Raw genomic sequence first — 15,349 nt, forward strand, 5'->3', positions numbered from 1 at the left:
CATTTGGGTACTCGCCGATACTGAGTACCGATACGATTATATTAGTCTGTGGATGCCCAACAATAATGCAGAGCTACACCCATCAGACTACACAGGAAATAGTAACCCAACACACTTGCCTACCTTCACAGCTACTTTGAATCCCTCGTATTATATCAGGTTGTGTTTTCTTGTCTCAGGTGTGTGAGAAGACGGGTGAGCTGCTGCTGTGTGAGGGTCAGTGCTGCGGAGCCTTCCACCTGGCCTGCATCTCTCTGGCCGAGGCCCCGAAAGGGAAGTTCGTCTGTCCGGAGTGCAAATCAGGTACGAATGTGTATTCAGGTATTCCCTAGAGAAAAAAAAGATCTGCTGTGTGAAAGTATTCCAACTAAATTAAATAGATAGATACCAAATGTCAATGAGGCCCAAAGGTCTGACTGACTGACTGAAAGAACCAAAAGAAAATCACTTTTACGCACTTTTTATTTAAGACGTTTCGGTCCTCTGACTTACAGTATGTTAGGTTAAATAATAACATAGCCCGGAGGGAAACCAGCCAATCAGAGAGCAGCAGCAGCTGTTATCGATTCTATTCCTATTTTATTATTTAGCGGTTGATAGGTTAGTTTGAGGTGTATTCCTGTTGTAAAGGACGTCTTGATATAAATAGAATATATATTTCATATGGACGTTAACGTGCACCGCTTCAAGTACAAAAGGTGATTATGTATACTTCTTTTCTCCCCAGGCGTCCACACCTGTTTTGTATGTAAAAAGCGCAGCGAGGACGTGCGTCGCTGTATGATTCCCGTGTGTGGGAAGTTTTACCACGGCGAGTGTATCGCCAACTTCGCCCCGACCGCACCGGTGAACCGAGGCTTCCGCTGCTCCATCCACGTCTGTCTCACCTGCTTCATCACCAACCCCACCAGCTCGTCCATCTCTAAAGGTAAGCCAGAGGACGCTCAGGTGATTTACTGTAGTTAATGGTGTGTTGTTTGGTGCTCTGACTGTACGTTTGTTCGCCTGCAGGTCGTCTGGTCCGGTGTGTGCGCTGCCCGGTAGCCTATCACGCTACAGACCTCTGCATGGCAGCGGGCAGCGTCGTCCTCTCCAACAACAGCATCATCTGTCCCAACCACTTCAGCGCCCGCCGCGGCGTCAAGAACCACGAACACGTCAACGTCAGCTGGTGCTTCGTCTGCACAGAAGGTACGGATGTAGGAACACCTGGTCCGATTCGTTGAAGCCTCAGTCCGCGTCGAACTGAATAGCTAACCAACTTTCAGCCTGAATCAAAGCCACTAGTTTAATGGAAGAGTTTGACGGTTTGGGGAATACACCGCTAACTTAGCTTAGCAGTAGCAGGAACCGGTTGCCTGGAAACCAGCAGAGACTCCAAGAAATTACTGGTCCCGACCAAGAAAATCATCAGCACGACCTCCTGTAAAACAGAGATCTGTCGGTTTTACACTTTACTTTTTGTAAAATTAAACAAACAAGATAAACAAATTTTGTTTGTTTGTTGGTTTGTCTGTTGGTTTTTGGTTTGTTGGTTTGTTGATTTGTTTGTTGGTTTGTTTGTTGGTTTGTTTGTTTGTTTGTTGGTTTGTCTGTTGGTTTGTTGGTTTGTCTGTTGGTTGGTTGTTTTGTTGGTTTGTCTGTTGGTTTGTTTGTTGGTTTGTTGGTTGGTTTGTTGGTTGGTTGTTTTGTTGGTTTGTCTGTTGGTTTGTTGGTTTGTCTGTTGGTTGGTTGTTTTGTTGGTTTGTCTGTTGGTTTGTTTGTTGGTTTGTTGGTTTGTCTGTTGGTTGGTTGTTTTGTTGGTTTGTCTGTTGGTTTGTTTGTTGGTTTGTTGGTTGGTTTGTTGGTTGGTTGTTTTGTTGGTTTGTCTGTTGGTTTGTTTGTTGGTTTGTTGGTGTGTCTGTTTGTCTGTTGTTTTGTTTGTCTGTTGGTTTGTTGTTTTGTTGGTTTGTTGGTTTGTCTGTTAGTTGGTTGTTTTGTTGGTTTGTCTGTTGGTTTGTTTGTTTGTTTGTTGGTTTGTCTGTTTGTTTGTTTGTTTGTTTGTTTGTTGGTTTGTCTGTTTGTTGGTTTGTTGGTTTGTTATTTTTTTGGTTTGTTGGTTTTTTGGTTCATTGGTTTTTTGGTTTGTTGGTTTGTTGGTTTATTTGTTTGTTGGTTTGTCTGTTGGTTTGTTTGTTTTTTGGTTTGTTGGTTTTTTGGTTTGTTGGTTTGGACGATAACTCCAAAAGTCCGCGATGGATTTGAATGAGCGACGTACATGAATCCTGCCTTGAAACCTCCAAGTGCACTTCTAGTTACTGTCGGCGGTTCGTTTAAAGTAGAAGTTCGGAGACATGTTTCAACTACCTCTGTTACCGTCTCTGAGGGACACGGGGTTGGTTTACCCCTAAAGGGGGCGTGGCCATGAGAGCCTACTCTGGATGACGTGTTGATGTATTACAGTAAACGGTGGTAATCTTAATGTAGCTCCAGCCAACCTTCACATGCACACCCTAAAACAATCAACAGTTCTAAAACGTCCTCCTCCCGTCCTCCAGGTGGCAGCCTGCTGTGCTGCGAGTCGTGTCCTGCTGCGTTCCACCGGGAGTGTCTGAAAATGGAGATGCCTAAAGGCAGCTGGTTCTGCAACGACTGCAAGGCTGGCAAGAAACCTCGCTTCAAGGACATCCTCTGGGTGAAGGTCGGCCGCTACAGGTCAGTCTCTCTCTCTTTTTGACAATATTCTTTTCAAGTTGCATTAAGATGATTTTTTAGGGATCTGGTGCCCTGTCGTCTCCCGTAGCGCCACCATGAAGTGTCAACAACTATTGAATAAATATAGAAATCGAAATAGAAAAATGTTGGGGATGTTCTGACAGGTCAACATTTGAATGTGTCCAATGTTTGTTAATGTTTATGACTACATACCTGCAGAGTTGTGTTTTTCCTCTCCTGCTCTGTAAAGGTGGTGGCCAGCGGAGGTCAGCCATCCCAAAACCATCCCAGAGAACATCCAGCGGATGAGGCACGATGTCGGGGAGTTTCCCGTCCACTTCTTCGGCTCCAACGACTACCTGTGGACCTACCAGGCCCGGGTCTTCCCTTACATGGACGTGGACGCCAACAGCAAGGAGAAGATGGGGAAAGGTGTCGACGCCACCTACAAGAAAGGTACCTGGTGTGTTCAGCAACATGGCTTCCTCTGTTGTTGATCTTCAGTTTGTACCTGACTGATGATTATCCCTCCTCAGCTTTGGAGGAGGCGGCCGTTCGATTCCGTGAGCTGCAGGCGGAGAAGGAGCTTCGGCAGCTTCAGGAGGACAGGAAGAACGACAGGAAGCCTCCGCCGTACAAACATATTAAGGTCAGGGAGAAGACACGTGGTCTTACTTCACGTCTTTGTTTAGTTCGAAAATGCTTCATCCTCCAGGTTTCTTCAGAAATGAAGCAGTGGTGTCTGTTTTAGTTTCTAAATTTGATCTTTATTTACAGCATCCTATTTAGCTTTAAGGATATTTAGCTGGCTTTTACCCAATAATCCTACTTCCATGAACCATTGCAATCGGTGGTCAGCCAGGTTCTTGCATTGAAACTGGTCTACTATCTTCAGAGTCGGGTTTACTGTTGACCTGCTATCTCCCCCTGTACCCCCCTAAAGAATACTGAAACAGGTCTACTGTGGGTCTCAGAGGGTTAATATATTGACTTGTATAGATTTAAAGATAATCGCTGTAATATAGTTCATGTTTCCTTCCACCTTTCTGACTCATTCAGGTGAACCGACCGATAGGAAAGGTTCAGATCTTCACGGCCGACCTGTCGGAGATCCCGCGCTGTAACTGTAAGGCGGCAGACGAGAGCCCCTGTGGGATGGACTCGGAGTGCATCAACCGCATGCTGCTGTACGAATGTCACCCGCAGGTATTTGAAGGGGCTACCCCAAATCTTATAAAACAGTTTTGATTATTTATTGCATAGAGAAACAAAAAGACAGAAAACACAGAACGTGAGACGATTTCAGAGCTGCCTGCTACGGCTGAACACGACGCTATGATGGTGAGCGTGACCTCAAGCAGAGCAGATAAACAATGAGCTGAAGCTCACTATGAAGCTCCGTAAAAAACAAAACAATGAGCTCAAAGAGGCTGAAATGTTCACAGGTTTGCCCGGCGGGCGAGAGCTGCCTCAACCAGGCGTTCACCCATCGACAGTACAGCCAGGTGGAGATCTTCAGGACGCTGTCTCGAGGCTGGGGGCTCCGCTGCGTCCACGACATCAAGAAGGTGACTACACTACTGTCATTACTGTCACTACTGTACCGCTGCAGAGTCGCCATCAGGAGGTGTGGTTGGGACGGGATCAGGGTAAATACTGTTATATGTTGTTTCTCTCTCAGGGTCAGTTTGTGAGCGAGTACGTCGGGGAGGTGATTGACGAGGAGGAGTGCAGGTCCAGGATCAGACACGCCCAGGAGAACGACATCTGTAACTTCTACATGCTGACTCTGGACAAGGTACGGCTGCAGAGCCAGAGAGAGAGAGTGTTTAAGTATGTACTAAAAACTCACGTTGATGGTACGCTATTAGTCAATCGTGTTTAGAAATAACAACGCGAATTTCAAGATGTGGAAAACAGCGAACTCTTGTCGCTCTGCTTGCTCTAATTGTAGCGTCGCCTTTAGAATGTTAAATGCGGTGCTGTGTATACGATGCAGTTGTTTGTGTGTTATTAGGATCGGATCATCGACGCCGGGCCGAAGGGGAACGAGGCTCGCTTCATGAACCACTGCTGCCAGCCCAACTGTGAGACGCAGAAGTGGACGGTGAGCGGAGACACCCGGGTGGGACTGTTCGCTCTCGTCGACGTCGCTGCAGGTGAATAAAATAGAAGCGCTGTAAATCCAACATTTGGTCCAGAAGGACAAATGACCGGTTTAATGGAGAAATGAGTAAGTGGAGATCTGTTGTGTGTTTGTGTTCAGGCACAGAGCTCACCTTCAACTACAACCTGGAGTGTTTGGGGAACGGGAAGACGGTCTGTAAATGTGGAGCGCCAAACTGCAGCGGCTTCCTGGGCGTCAGACCAAAGGTCAGGGCAGCAACGACACTTTACTCATACATTCCTTTAACATTAATGATTTTGAAGTGTTGAACTCAGTCGATGATTGAAAGATCAGAACATAAAAGTTAACCGTTCAAACCGCCTCTCCTCTCCGAACCAGAACAACCCTCCGTCTGACGACAAAGGCCGTAAGCTGAAGAGGAGGGGCAAGAGGAAGAACAAGGCGGTGGTGACCAAAGAGCGAGAGGACGAGTGCTTCAGCTGCGGAGACGGAGGACAGATGGTTTCCTGTAAGAGACCCGGCTGTCCCAAAGTTTACCACGCCGACTGCCTCAACCTCACCAAGAGGCCTGCAGGTCAGTGGCTCTGCGTTCAACACAATGACCAGCCTTCCTGCTGCATGTGTCGGGGGACTTTTCATTGGAAACCTACATGATAAAACACGTTCCCACTGGACAAAACACACACCAACACCCACTCATATCTGGATTTTGTCTTCATTACATTTCAGACGTTTTACTGCACTACATTTATTTTTTACTAGTTATTTTACAATTAAGATTTTACACATAAAACATCAGATGAGCTGATAGAATATGATGTATTAAACTACCGAACAGTAAAATATCGACTAGCAGTAAAATGCTATTTGCCCCTTTGATGCATCAATAATAATACCACTGAGCTGAAGTATAAAGTACAGAATTGTATTTGAGTAAATACTTAGTTTGGCACATATGTTAAAATACATGTTTTAAGTGTTTTGATATGTGATAATCTAATATTAAGTTAACTTTCACAGTTTCTTCTGTACTTTCCGTGACGTTGTCGTCTGTGCGTTCCTCGCAGGTCGTTGGGAATGTCCGTGGCACCAGTGCGACATCTGTAACAAGGATGCGGCATCCTTCTGCGAGATGTGCCCCAGCTCCTACTGCAACCTGCACCGCGACGGCCTGCTCTTCATCTCCAAGCTGGACGGCAAGCTGTGCTGCAGCGAACACGACCCCTGTGGACCCGACCCGCTGGAGCCGGGCGAGATCCGCGAGTACACGCCCGAGCCCAGAGCCCTGACCTCGGGGCTGGGCATGGCCGTCATCCCCTCTGCTGCTTCTAACACCACCACCACCACCACAACCGGTCAGAGCATGCCCGCCACCAAGGTCCAGGAGATCAGCGCCGGCGCCGGCACGTGTGCCTCCTCCGAGTCGTTTTCCATCCCGGTACCCATCACTATCCCCGTCGCCGGCGCCACGCCCGCCGCCTCCTCACCCCCGCCCTGCAGCAGCTCCGACGCTCCCAGCAGCACGCCGGTGTACGACCTCCCGCACTACTCACCCATCTCCTCGTATGAGGAGGAGAGGGATGTCTTAGATGAGGAAGAGGAGGAGGAGGACGAGGAGCTGGAGGAAGTGGAGGAGGAGTCTGAGGAGGAAGAAGAGGGCGAGGTGGGGAGGCAGAAATCCGAATCTCACGAAGAGGATGGAGACGAGGTGATGGAATATCTGGAGATCAAAGAGGACGAGGAGGAGGATGAAGAGGAGGAGGATGAGGAGGAGGACGATGATGAGGAGGACGACGAGGAGGAGGACGAGGAGGACGAGGAGGATGAAGAGGAGTGACGCTCAGGCAGCGAGCCCTCTCAGTGAAGATTAACCAATCACATGTAGCCCAGTCTGTCACTGTCTGTATCCAACGAGCAGGTGGATGTACGGAGGCATTTTTAGGACAAAACTAAATCAACACATAAAATAAAACCCAACTAAATCCTGTATAGAAGCATATTTATACACACACAGATCCTATTGATTTAGTTCTGTCCTAATAATCGGTTCATGAACACAGTGACTTTGCACACACTGGCGCTGACTGCACCTTCATATGGGAGATCTGACAAAGAGAATTATCTGGAACTTGAACTTTATAAAAACACGTTTCACTCAACGATATACTCCGTTTCTCACCGACTTCACCCGCTGGTTTTGTTCTTTTGGTATTTGTTCTCAGTAGTATTTCAGCAAGTGGACCTGCAGTGTGTGTAGCTGGAGAGATCAGTTGTTGTCTCTGCAGAGCCGGTGTGTATACTCTCTAGGTGTTTCGTGCTAGAACAGACCGCACTGTGCTGTAGCTTCCTGTCGAGGTGCTGAAGGGCGAACTAAACGACCTTGACTCGGTTACATTTGAATCAAATGGTGGCCACATGAATTTAACCGTGAATGAAACCAGTTTCAAACATGAACATCGCTTCCAAATGAAACACAACCAGCTCCTTTGGTTATCCGTCTCCGGTTTCATCTCGACGCCTCGGATAATTTGACGGTGCTCCGACATCAGACGATAAAATGTGAAAAAGTGCCACGCGATTGGGTGGAGCCGGGTGGAGCCCCAACATGAGTTCACACGACAACGAGAAGATTTAGTTTTGGACGAAGGCTGCCAGTGGAAATCCTCTAAATTTGACCAGATAAAAAGAGAAAGGATCTCAAACTGAGGAGGACTGTGAATACTCTTCATGCCTCGGAGAAAGTCTTTATAGGAGGCTGTCTCTTGGTTATTTAGCGGCTCCATGAGGAGACCGGTTGGACGCTCCTGAAGCTCATCACAAAGGTCCGTGTGAATGCAGAGATAGTTTGCTCCGGTGTGTACGCTGTGCTCTGTAGTCATTATTTATATACTGTTCTGTGACGCACAAACGATGAAGATGAGGAGAGTCGTCCTGACTCTCCGTCGAGGGGAAACAAAAAGGTCTTGGATTGAAACGACGGACTCCTGCCATGACGCTTGCACTTCAGTATGTGTTTCTTGCCACACGTTGTTATCGCTCTCGTGTCTTCAAGCTTAATATCGTCTGTGTGTTCTCTGCCGAAGCCTTAGAGTGTATTTCTTTGGAGATATTTTTTAAGGAATGGAGTGGCGGGCGGCCTCGTGAGAGCCAAGGTGTCCCTACTAATGCCTTTTTACAGTTGCCCAACAAGCAATGTTTCATTCCAGTGTAATTATGACCTGTTAGATCTCAACCATTGACCTGTTAAAACAACTGCTATATATATAAATATATAAGAAAAAGAAGTTATGAAATAAGCTCTGTACTGACCTCGTTCTTTTTTTCATTTATTGCTCCATCATAAAGAATATTTTGATGACATAAGTCAGACTTTTTAAAATCCTACTCATGGCCTATGTGGCTTTAAATTCATTTAATTAAATTAAATCATAATTCAGCATTTTACCACCAAATAATGCTTTAAAATAAATGAAAAATTGGTAAGAAAGCAATGTTTTTTCAAGGACAAACAGTATAGTAGCAGTACTATAGCCACAAAAATTGCTCACCAAGCGCATAATAAGCATCTAACGCTAAGTTGTGTTAAAGGTCCCATATTGTAAAAAGTGAGATTTTCATGTCTTTTATATTATAAAGCAGGTTTAAGTGATATATAAATACTGTTAAACTATCAAAACGCTCAATATACGGAGAAACACACACAGCATGTATTCAGAAATTGTGCGTTTGAAACAAGCCGTCAGGATTTCTGTCCATTTGTGATGTCACAAATATACAATATTTAGACCATTACACGGTTTTAAACATTCTAAATGTGTCCCCAGTTTATTTCCTGTTGCAGTGTATATGTAAATAACATCAGCTGACAGGAAGTAAACATGGACCCAAACTGTTGCCTAGCAACGCAATTCCGTTGCAATTCCGTTGAAATGCACTAAAATAGAGCGTTTCAGACAGAGGGTGAATACAGGTATATTCAGACAGACAGTATGAGGAATATAAAGGTGTTTTTTTAACATTACAGCATGTAAACATGTTCTAGTAGAAACACAAAATACAAGTATGAACCTGAGAAGGAGCACAATATGGGACCTTTAAGGCTCTGGGAAGGTTTTACAAATATATAATTCATAATGCAAAGAGTAATAATTGAGCATATTTGCATTTGGAGGTGTTTTACAGTCTCTTTTATAACGGTGGTCTTTGGGGGGAAATGCTTTTTGGGTCTGCAGGGGGTTTTATGTTCTCGTAGCGATACTGTGAGAGGCCTCTGGGACAAACCAGCAGCACCAGATCAGAATGTTAAATCCATGATGCAGAGAGCTGCTTTTAGACTCGTCACAGTAGGAGAAGGTGTAAACGATGAAATGAATGATGGCTGAATTCCATTTAGCTGCTTCAGTTGCAGGGTCGTGGTCTGGTGCAGGTTGGCTCACTGTCACGACTCACTGGGACACTTGAAGAGAACAGAGCCGTTGTCTTTTCCTGCTGTGACAAGTCAAAACGTCTGCTGTGAAAAAGGTTGATGGCGTCTTCTTCTTCTTCTTCTTCTTCTTCTTCTTCTTCTTCTTCTTAATCCTTCCTACTAAATTGTGGTCATCTGTTTGTCTAACAACCGCCGTCAGAGATCTCTCTATTATCTGATAATCAAACAGGAAATGGGAGATGCTGTGGTAAACTTTATTTTGTGTCAGAGACGACACCTGCAAAACCTTTCTGGGTTCAGCCAATGAGAAGAGCTCTAATCAGCTGAGATGAGTAGAAACACCTGTAAATAAATCACAAGCCAGACTGTCTAAAGAGAGAGTGTAGACATGAAGGAATAGATTCACAGTAACACAGAGAGAAAGAGAGAGCGCTCTAAGATAACGACATCTTAAATAAATATCTATTATAACAGCAGGAACATTTGAAGCGAGGCCTCTCCGGTGTAAATCAGCTCGAGTAGTGAAGTTCTTCACAGCAAGAACCAACGTAAGTCATGTTTTTATTTACTTTTCATTCTTTAAACTTTAATATTGTAAATGACTTGATGTTTTATTTGTATTTTTGCAGCAGCAGGAAGGTGGAGGATGTGAGAACAGGTGAGTTATCAGTAGTTTCCTCTAGATTTCTTTACCTACTTGTTTTAAGAACAAACATATTTTGTGATAAAAACAAAAAAAAATAGCTTTTATTTTAGATTAATATAACATTTTCCAAAGCATATTTTAAGTTTCTAGATGTTTTATTATTTTTAATGTTTTTAACTAATTTTAAGACCACATAAAGTGTAGTTTAATATCTTTTTCAGCAGGGACAATAAGGCCGACAATTATTTATTATAAGTACATTAATTCATTAATTTATATCAGATGACTGTCCGTACTTCCAAGCTGTATACAACCATATTTTTTAGTAATATAATTAACCCATTTGTGCCCACAACTGACATTTTCAATCTCCTTTGGTGGAAATGTTCTCTGAACTTGCCTAAACACAAATGTGTAGAAATGACTTATTAACTTATCGTACTGTATCTAGTATTTTTTTTTTGTATTTTTTATTATATCTAGTATTTGGGCACATGAGACTACTATTTTTTTCCATTATGTTTTTAGGAATAAATCAGTAGTTCCAAATACTAGATATAGTATGATAAGAACATGTCGAGGAGTACAATCAAGTGTTTAGTATCTATGAACTCGTCATACTAAAAACAATCAGATGGGTTAATCAATTCAAGACTGATCAGCAGCATATTGATGGATGGATTAACCAACTGAAGGAATATTGAATCAATTAAAGTTCATTGAAGTCAAGTCAGTATGAGACGATGAGACTTTTGTAAATTAAATTTCAATACCTTTTATAAGGCCTTTATTTTCAGGGATCTGAATTGTAACATGACTCATCTGTGCTTTTGGGTCACGATAATCAAATCTAAAATGTCCCTGAATGCACCATTGATATGGGTGATATTTCACAGATGTTTTGCAGTATGAAGCACACGATGGGCTGTAAAGCATTTGTCTATTTGTGTCGTTAAAATGACAGTTTTGCTGATTTCAACTGATTTTATTTGGCTTCTTTTGAACGTCCCTTTTCAAGGCACAAGCTTTATTTAAATGGTGGTGGATAGACGGCGTGAGATGATACTACAGATATGAAACCAGTGAAATCATCTGCAAGTGGAAGAAGAAAAAGCTCCTGGAACACCAAAGTGACGATGCATTCATGTTAAGGTCTGTGATGATTTGCAATACATTTTTACATACAGTATATTGCCATTATTTTTCACTCAATTTGCATAAAAAGCTCAGATATTATACACAAAGGCAAAAAGAATCACTATAAAACCTAAATCAGAGCTTTGAAATCTTCTTTTAACAAGCTTTTTTAATGTCACAGAACATCTTGGTACTTTACAGCGGTCCGTCTGTCCTTAAACAGAACCTCCATAGAAAATATTGTGCATCAAAAAATATCAACAAACACGTCAAAGCAGCAACACGGAGGATTACTGTGTCCATTTATTTCCCCCACGTCTTCCAGGCAGCAATAAATTAAGAGTGTTTAAGTTAAATACAGCTGTAGAGATTGATCTGAGGACACTGAGATGACAGTTTGTACCGTGTTACGACATTCACCCACAACCTTTCTGTGTTTTCCTGTTGGTGAAATCTGCAGCTTCTCACCACAGAGGGGGGGGGAAGGTACGGGACTCTGATAAAACGTTGCTGCCGCAGCAGACTGAAAGAACAGATTGACAGTCACATGTCCATGTGTGTACTGAGCATTTGAAATCATTAAAATAGAAAAGCTTAAATGGAGAACTGTCCTTAAAATGTTCTTTCAGTCAGTTCGGGCCGTGCAGTTTCATTACAGAGATTATTGAAATCAGGATCATAGCTTATTGCTGCAAAAAGATAACGTAGCAGATAGACGTTGTGATGTACGCGCCGTCACTACGGATGTATTATAGGAACTGGACACCACACAAAGTTTTCCATGTTTACCTTTACCTGCTACACTTTCTATGATGCCCAGGTCTATTATGCATTCTAGACATACGTATAATCTGCTTATAGCACTGTATAATTATAGTTCTAAAGCACGAGCACGACAAGCATTGATTTAATTATATTTTTTTACTTTACTTAAGTGTCTTATAATTAGCTTGTGATGTTGTTATATCTGTCTGTAGCGCAGGGATTTCATTAATTCACTTAAAGCACCCGATGACCACTTAGAATGATCACATTATAATACATAATAACAGTGATTATAATGCATAATAACAGTGATTATAATGCATAATAACAGTGATTATAATGCATAATAAAATGATTATAATGTATTACAACTATGGGAATTATAATACAATATGATCCTTGCAAAAAAAATGTCACCAGCAATTATGAAGTTTTATGATACTTGACCTTATAAGTCATTATATAAAATGCTTTATCATGTTTTGTTGTTATTGTTATAAAGCATTATGAATATTTATGACTATAATTATACAGTGCTTATTATATATATAATAATAATGTATTATTGACATGAGCGTCATAGAAAGTAGGGGTGTAAGAAAATATCAAAACACTTGAATATTGTGATATTATGTTTCGTGAATTGATTCGCAAAAACTATTGATTTTATTTTATTTATTTTTATTTTTAAATAATAGTTAATGTGCAAATATTCGTGGCAGACAACGGTTAAATGTTGTGTTGTAATCTATCTGCAGCCATTCGACTCTTCATCCACGCCAACGTAACAACGTAGACTGAGGCCGGACGGAGCGGTACGGCACAGAAGTAAACATTTTTAAACTTTATATGCCAGATGGAGGTGCGTTCTTTATACGGTGACTGTTTTCCTCAAATTACGTTTAAAAAAATCACAATATATCGCCTTGATTGTGGTATACTGAATTGTAACTCCTGTATCGTATCGCCAGATTCCTGCCAATCGACAGCCCTAACGGAGACAAAACCTCTTTATACAAAGAGAAATAACTGAACCATGTTTGCAGTTTCAAGGCGTCTTTTCAATACTTTTATAGACTGTTATGATTGAAGTTTATGCTTTTAGGGTCGTACAGGATTTGTTTTGTTGTTGCAGTACTGAGAGTGACCAGCGGCTGCGTCATGGCGCCGTATCCAGCTCTATGAACACATCCATAATGTCTTGGTAAACGCTCCGGGAAGTTGTGGACACACACATTTCTTCTACTGCTGCGGGTATTAAGGCCTTTAGAAAGATCATTGGCATCAATTCATTCAGGAGTTTCTACCAGATTTGCAAAAGAATAATAATTAAGTTAAATTTAAGGTGCAGTGTGTAGGATTAGCAGAAATATAATATTCATAACTGTGTTTTCTTCAGTGTATAATCACCAGAATCGTTGTGTTTTCGTTAGCTTAGAATGAGTCCTTCATATCTACAGAGGGAGCGGGTCGTCTTCACGGAGTCCTCTATGATTGTAGTCCAGAACGGACAAACCAAACTCTACAGAGAGACTTTAACGTTGTTAAGTTACCTGAAGGCCGCCGTAGTTCTCCGACACACTTGTGAAGCTGCGGTAACGTGAGCCGCAGAGTGCTAAACCGTGGTGCCGCAGTCTGACTTCCGTTGCTCCTAAAGGTCCAGACACACCAAGCCGACGGCCTAGTTTTTACGATTCAGCGTGTTGAATCGGCGGCGGAGCCCGTCGGTGAGAGAAATCACTCAACGAATCAGTGCACGAGAAGAGAAACGGAAGTGAGGAAAGCAAGCCAACGAGTAAAGTCAAGATGGTTCTCATTGTTCATCTTCATCTCATTTGATCGTTCCAGATGTTTTCACAGCGACATGAACATCTGGAACAAAGCTAAGCGGTGAGTGAGTGGTGTGAAAACGGTCGTCAGACGCCGCTTTGTTTCATGCACGCATCATAACGGCTTGTTTATCTGCCAAGGATGCGTCGATACCACTTCTTATCAGACCGAGTACAAGTACGTACATTCGACTGTCGTCTTTGTGGTGCGTTTAAGTGCAACTTGTCGGCCAAAACAAAGGCGACGTGAGGCGACTCAACAGTTCTCTGATGTCTGCTTGGTGTGTCCGGGGCTTAAAGTAGTGTTATTATAGTAAGGATGGCCTCTGAGCGAGGCGAACGGCGTTACCACGGTTTAGCACTCGGCGGCTCACGTTATCTCAGTCTTCTAAATCTGCAACCACACCACTAGATGTCACTAAATCCTACACACTGCACCTTTAAGTATGACTGGGGACATTAGGAGTGTGTCCTAGTCGGCTTCACTCCATCGAAGAGGTGCAGAACTAACAGACGAGGTTTCCACGACAACGTTAAATAGATAAACAGAAATGAACTGCTGTAAACAAACCATCCTGCCTCCTGAAGCACTTCTCACTAAACCAGCTTTAGCAGTCCGTGTTTAGAGGGGATCCTCGGTTTCACTTCACACCGCAGCTTTAGAGACACGTTGACTTCCATCCAGCGAAGAAGAAGCTACAGAAGAAACCTGGGTGAAAGGTGTTGAGTGTTTTTAAATCCCTGTCCCACCCAGTAACAGCAGTAGTAGATCCTCCGTCATAACGTCCTGCAGCCGGCGGGTCTTTATGGCACAAAAGAAATAAACTAACAAGGTATAAACAGTACTGCTCCATTTCTTCTTCTGTGGTTTGGATCCCAGCTCCAGAGCCCAGTTATCCATCCACCTCTCCATCCATCCATCCAGGCTTTTACTCCGGCCGAGGGAAGGTGACCACTTCCTGTTTCCCTCCCCCGTTGCTCGGCATCAGTTGTTATGGCAACAGGAGTAGAAATATGAGTCTTTCTTCTGGCCCAGGTCCACTCCCAGTTCCTCCGCTGAAACACAGGAAGAGTCTTTATGATCAAGAGCTTGTGTTTAGAGCAGCAGAAGGAAAACCTGCCCCTCAGATACTCCGTTAGATTCACATTACTGCATTACCTTGGTTTGGATTAAACTAACAAGATAGAACATGTTATCAGGGAGCTTTAGAGGTGCTGCTCGGTTGTTTCCTCGTTTCCAGTCTTTATGCAAAGCTAAGCTAAGCTAAGCACCTTGCTTGATATTTAGCGTTCAGCTTTGAGAGCGATATCGTCAACATAGTGACTGAATCTAGTAAAGGTCAATAAAAACGAATCCCGTCGTGTCTTTTCGATCTCGGGAGCTGTGAGGCTCAGAACGTTTTACAGCTCGTTGTAAATCTAAAATCTAAAATCAGAACCTGTTTATCTTTTCAATCAGTTCGAGATGTGTCTGTAATATTTGTTGCACCATCACGGTGGTTCTGTTGAAGTTAAAGAGGAAGTCTTGTGTTTTTTCACCGCACCATTGATACAGCCTTTAAAATCTAATTATTGCAGAAGATCATGATGAGTTTCTACGTGACGTTAAGGGTTAATGAGAGTCCCACTATAGATGCCTGTGATGTAGGTTTTGGTGTGTAAAGAGGTCGGTATGCTTCAAAATCCCCCTCATAAGATTACATGAATGATTGATATGTGAATAA

The 15,349-nt window shown here is 43.0% G+C and overlaps 2 protein-coding genes and 1 long non-coding RNA gene across 7 annotated transcripts in view; 1 reads left to right on the plus strand and 2 right to left on the minus strand.

Moving 5' to 3' along the window:
* The window catches only part of nsd1b (nuclear receptor binding SET domain protein 1b), a 26,620-nt gene extending 18,502 nt beyond the window's left edge, over nucleotides 1–8,118 (plus strand). For all 3 annotated transcript variants that reach the window (XM_037748745.1, XM_037748746.1, XM_037748747.1), the window contains 13 exons: nucleotides 180–303; nucleotides 728–928; nucleotides 1,012–1,191; nucleotides 2,538–2,694; nucleotides 2,945–3,150; nucleotides 3,231–3,343; nucleotides 3,754–3,900; nucleotides 4,140–4,262; nucleotides 4,376–4,492; nucleotides 4,712–4,853; nucleotides 4,961–5,067; nucleotides 5,201–5,396; nucleotides 5,890–8,118. In XM_037748745.1, coding sequence (XP_037604673.1) covers nucleotides 180–303; nucleotides 728–928; nucleotides 1,012–1,191; nucleotides 2,538–2,694; nucleotides 2,945–3,150; nucleotides 3,231–3,343; nucleotides 3,754–3,900; nucleotides 4,140–4,262; nucleotides 4,376–4,492; nucleotides 4,712–4,853; nucleotides 4,961–5,067; nucleotides 5,201–5,396; nucleotides 5,890–6,659 — 2,583 coding nt within the window. In that variant the 3' untranslated portion in view covers nucleotides 6,660–8,118. The remainder of the gene's footprint in view (nucleotides 1–179; nucleotides 304–727; nucleotides 929–1,011; nucleotides 1,192–2,537; nucleotides 2,695–2,944; nucleotides 3,151–3,230; nucleotides 3,344–3,753; nucleotides 3,901–4,139; nucleotides 4,263–4,375; nucleotides 4,493–4,711; nucleotides 4,854–4,960; nucleotides 5,068–5,200; nucleotides 5,397–5,889) is intronic.
* The window catches only part of LOC119475755, a 22,949-nt gene continuing 15,640 nt past the window's right edge, over nucleotides 8,041–15,349 (minus strand). The window contains exon 3 of the long non-coding RNA XR_005203859.1: nucleotides 8,041–8,119. This is a non-coding gene — a long non-coding RNA (uncharacterized LOC119475755). The remainder of the gene's footprint in view (nucleotides 8,120–15,349) is intronic.
* rab24 (RAB24, member RAS oncogene family) overlaps nucleotides 12,772–15,349 on the minus strand; it is a 10,043-nt gene continuing 7,465 nt past the window's right edge. For all 3 annotated transcript variants that reach the window (XM_037748752.1, XM_037748753.1, XM_037748754.1), the window contains one exon: nucleotides 12,772–14,681. In XM_037748752.1, the coding sequence (XP_037604680.1) occupies nucleotides 14,611–14,681 (71 nt within the window). In that variant the 3' untranslated portion in view covers nucleotides 12,772–14,610. The remainder of the gene's footprint in view (nucleotides 14,682–15,349) is intronic.

Source organism: Sebastes umbrosus, chromosome 17 (assembly GCF_015220745.1).
Source record: "Sebastes umbrosus isolate fSebUmb1 chromosome 17, fSebUmb1.pri, whole genome shotgun sequence".
Lineage (NCBI taxonomy): Eukaryota > Metazoa > Chordata > Actinopteri > Perciformes > Sebastidae > Sebastes > Sebastes umbrosus.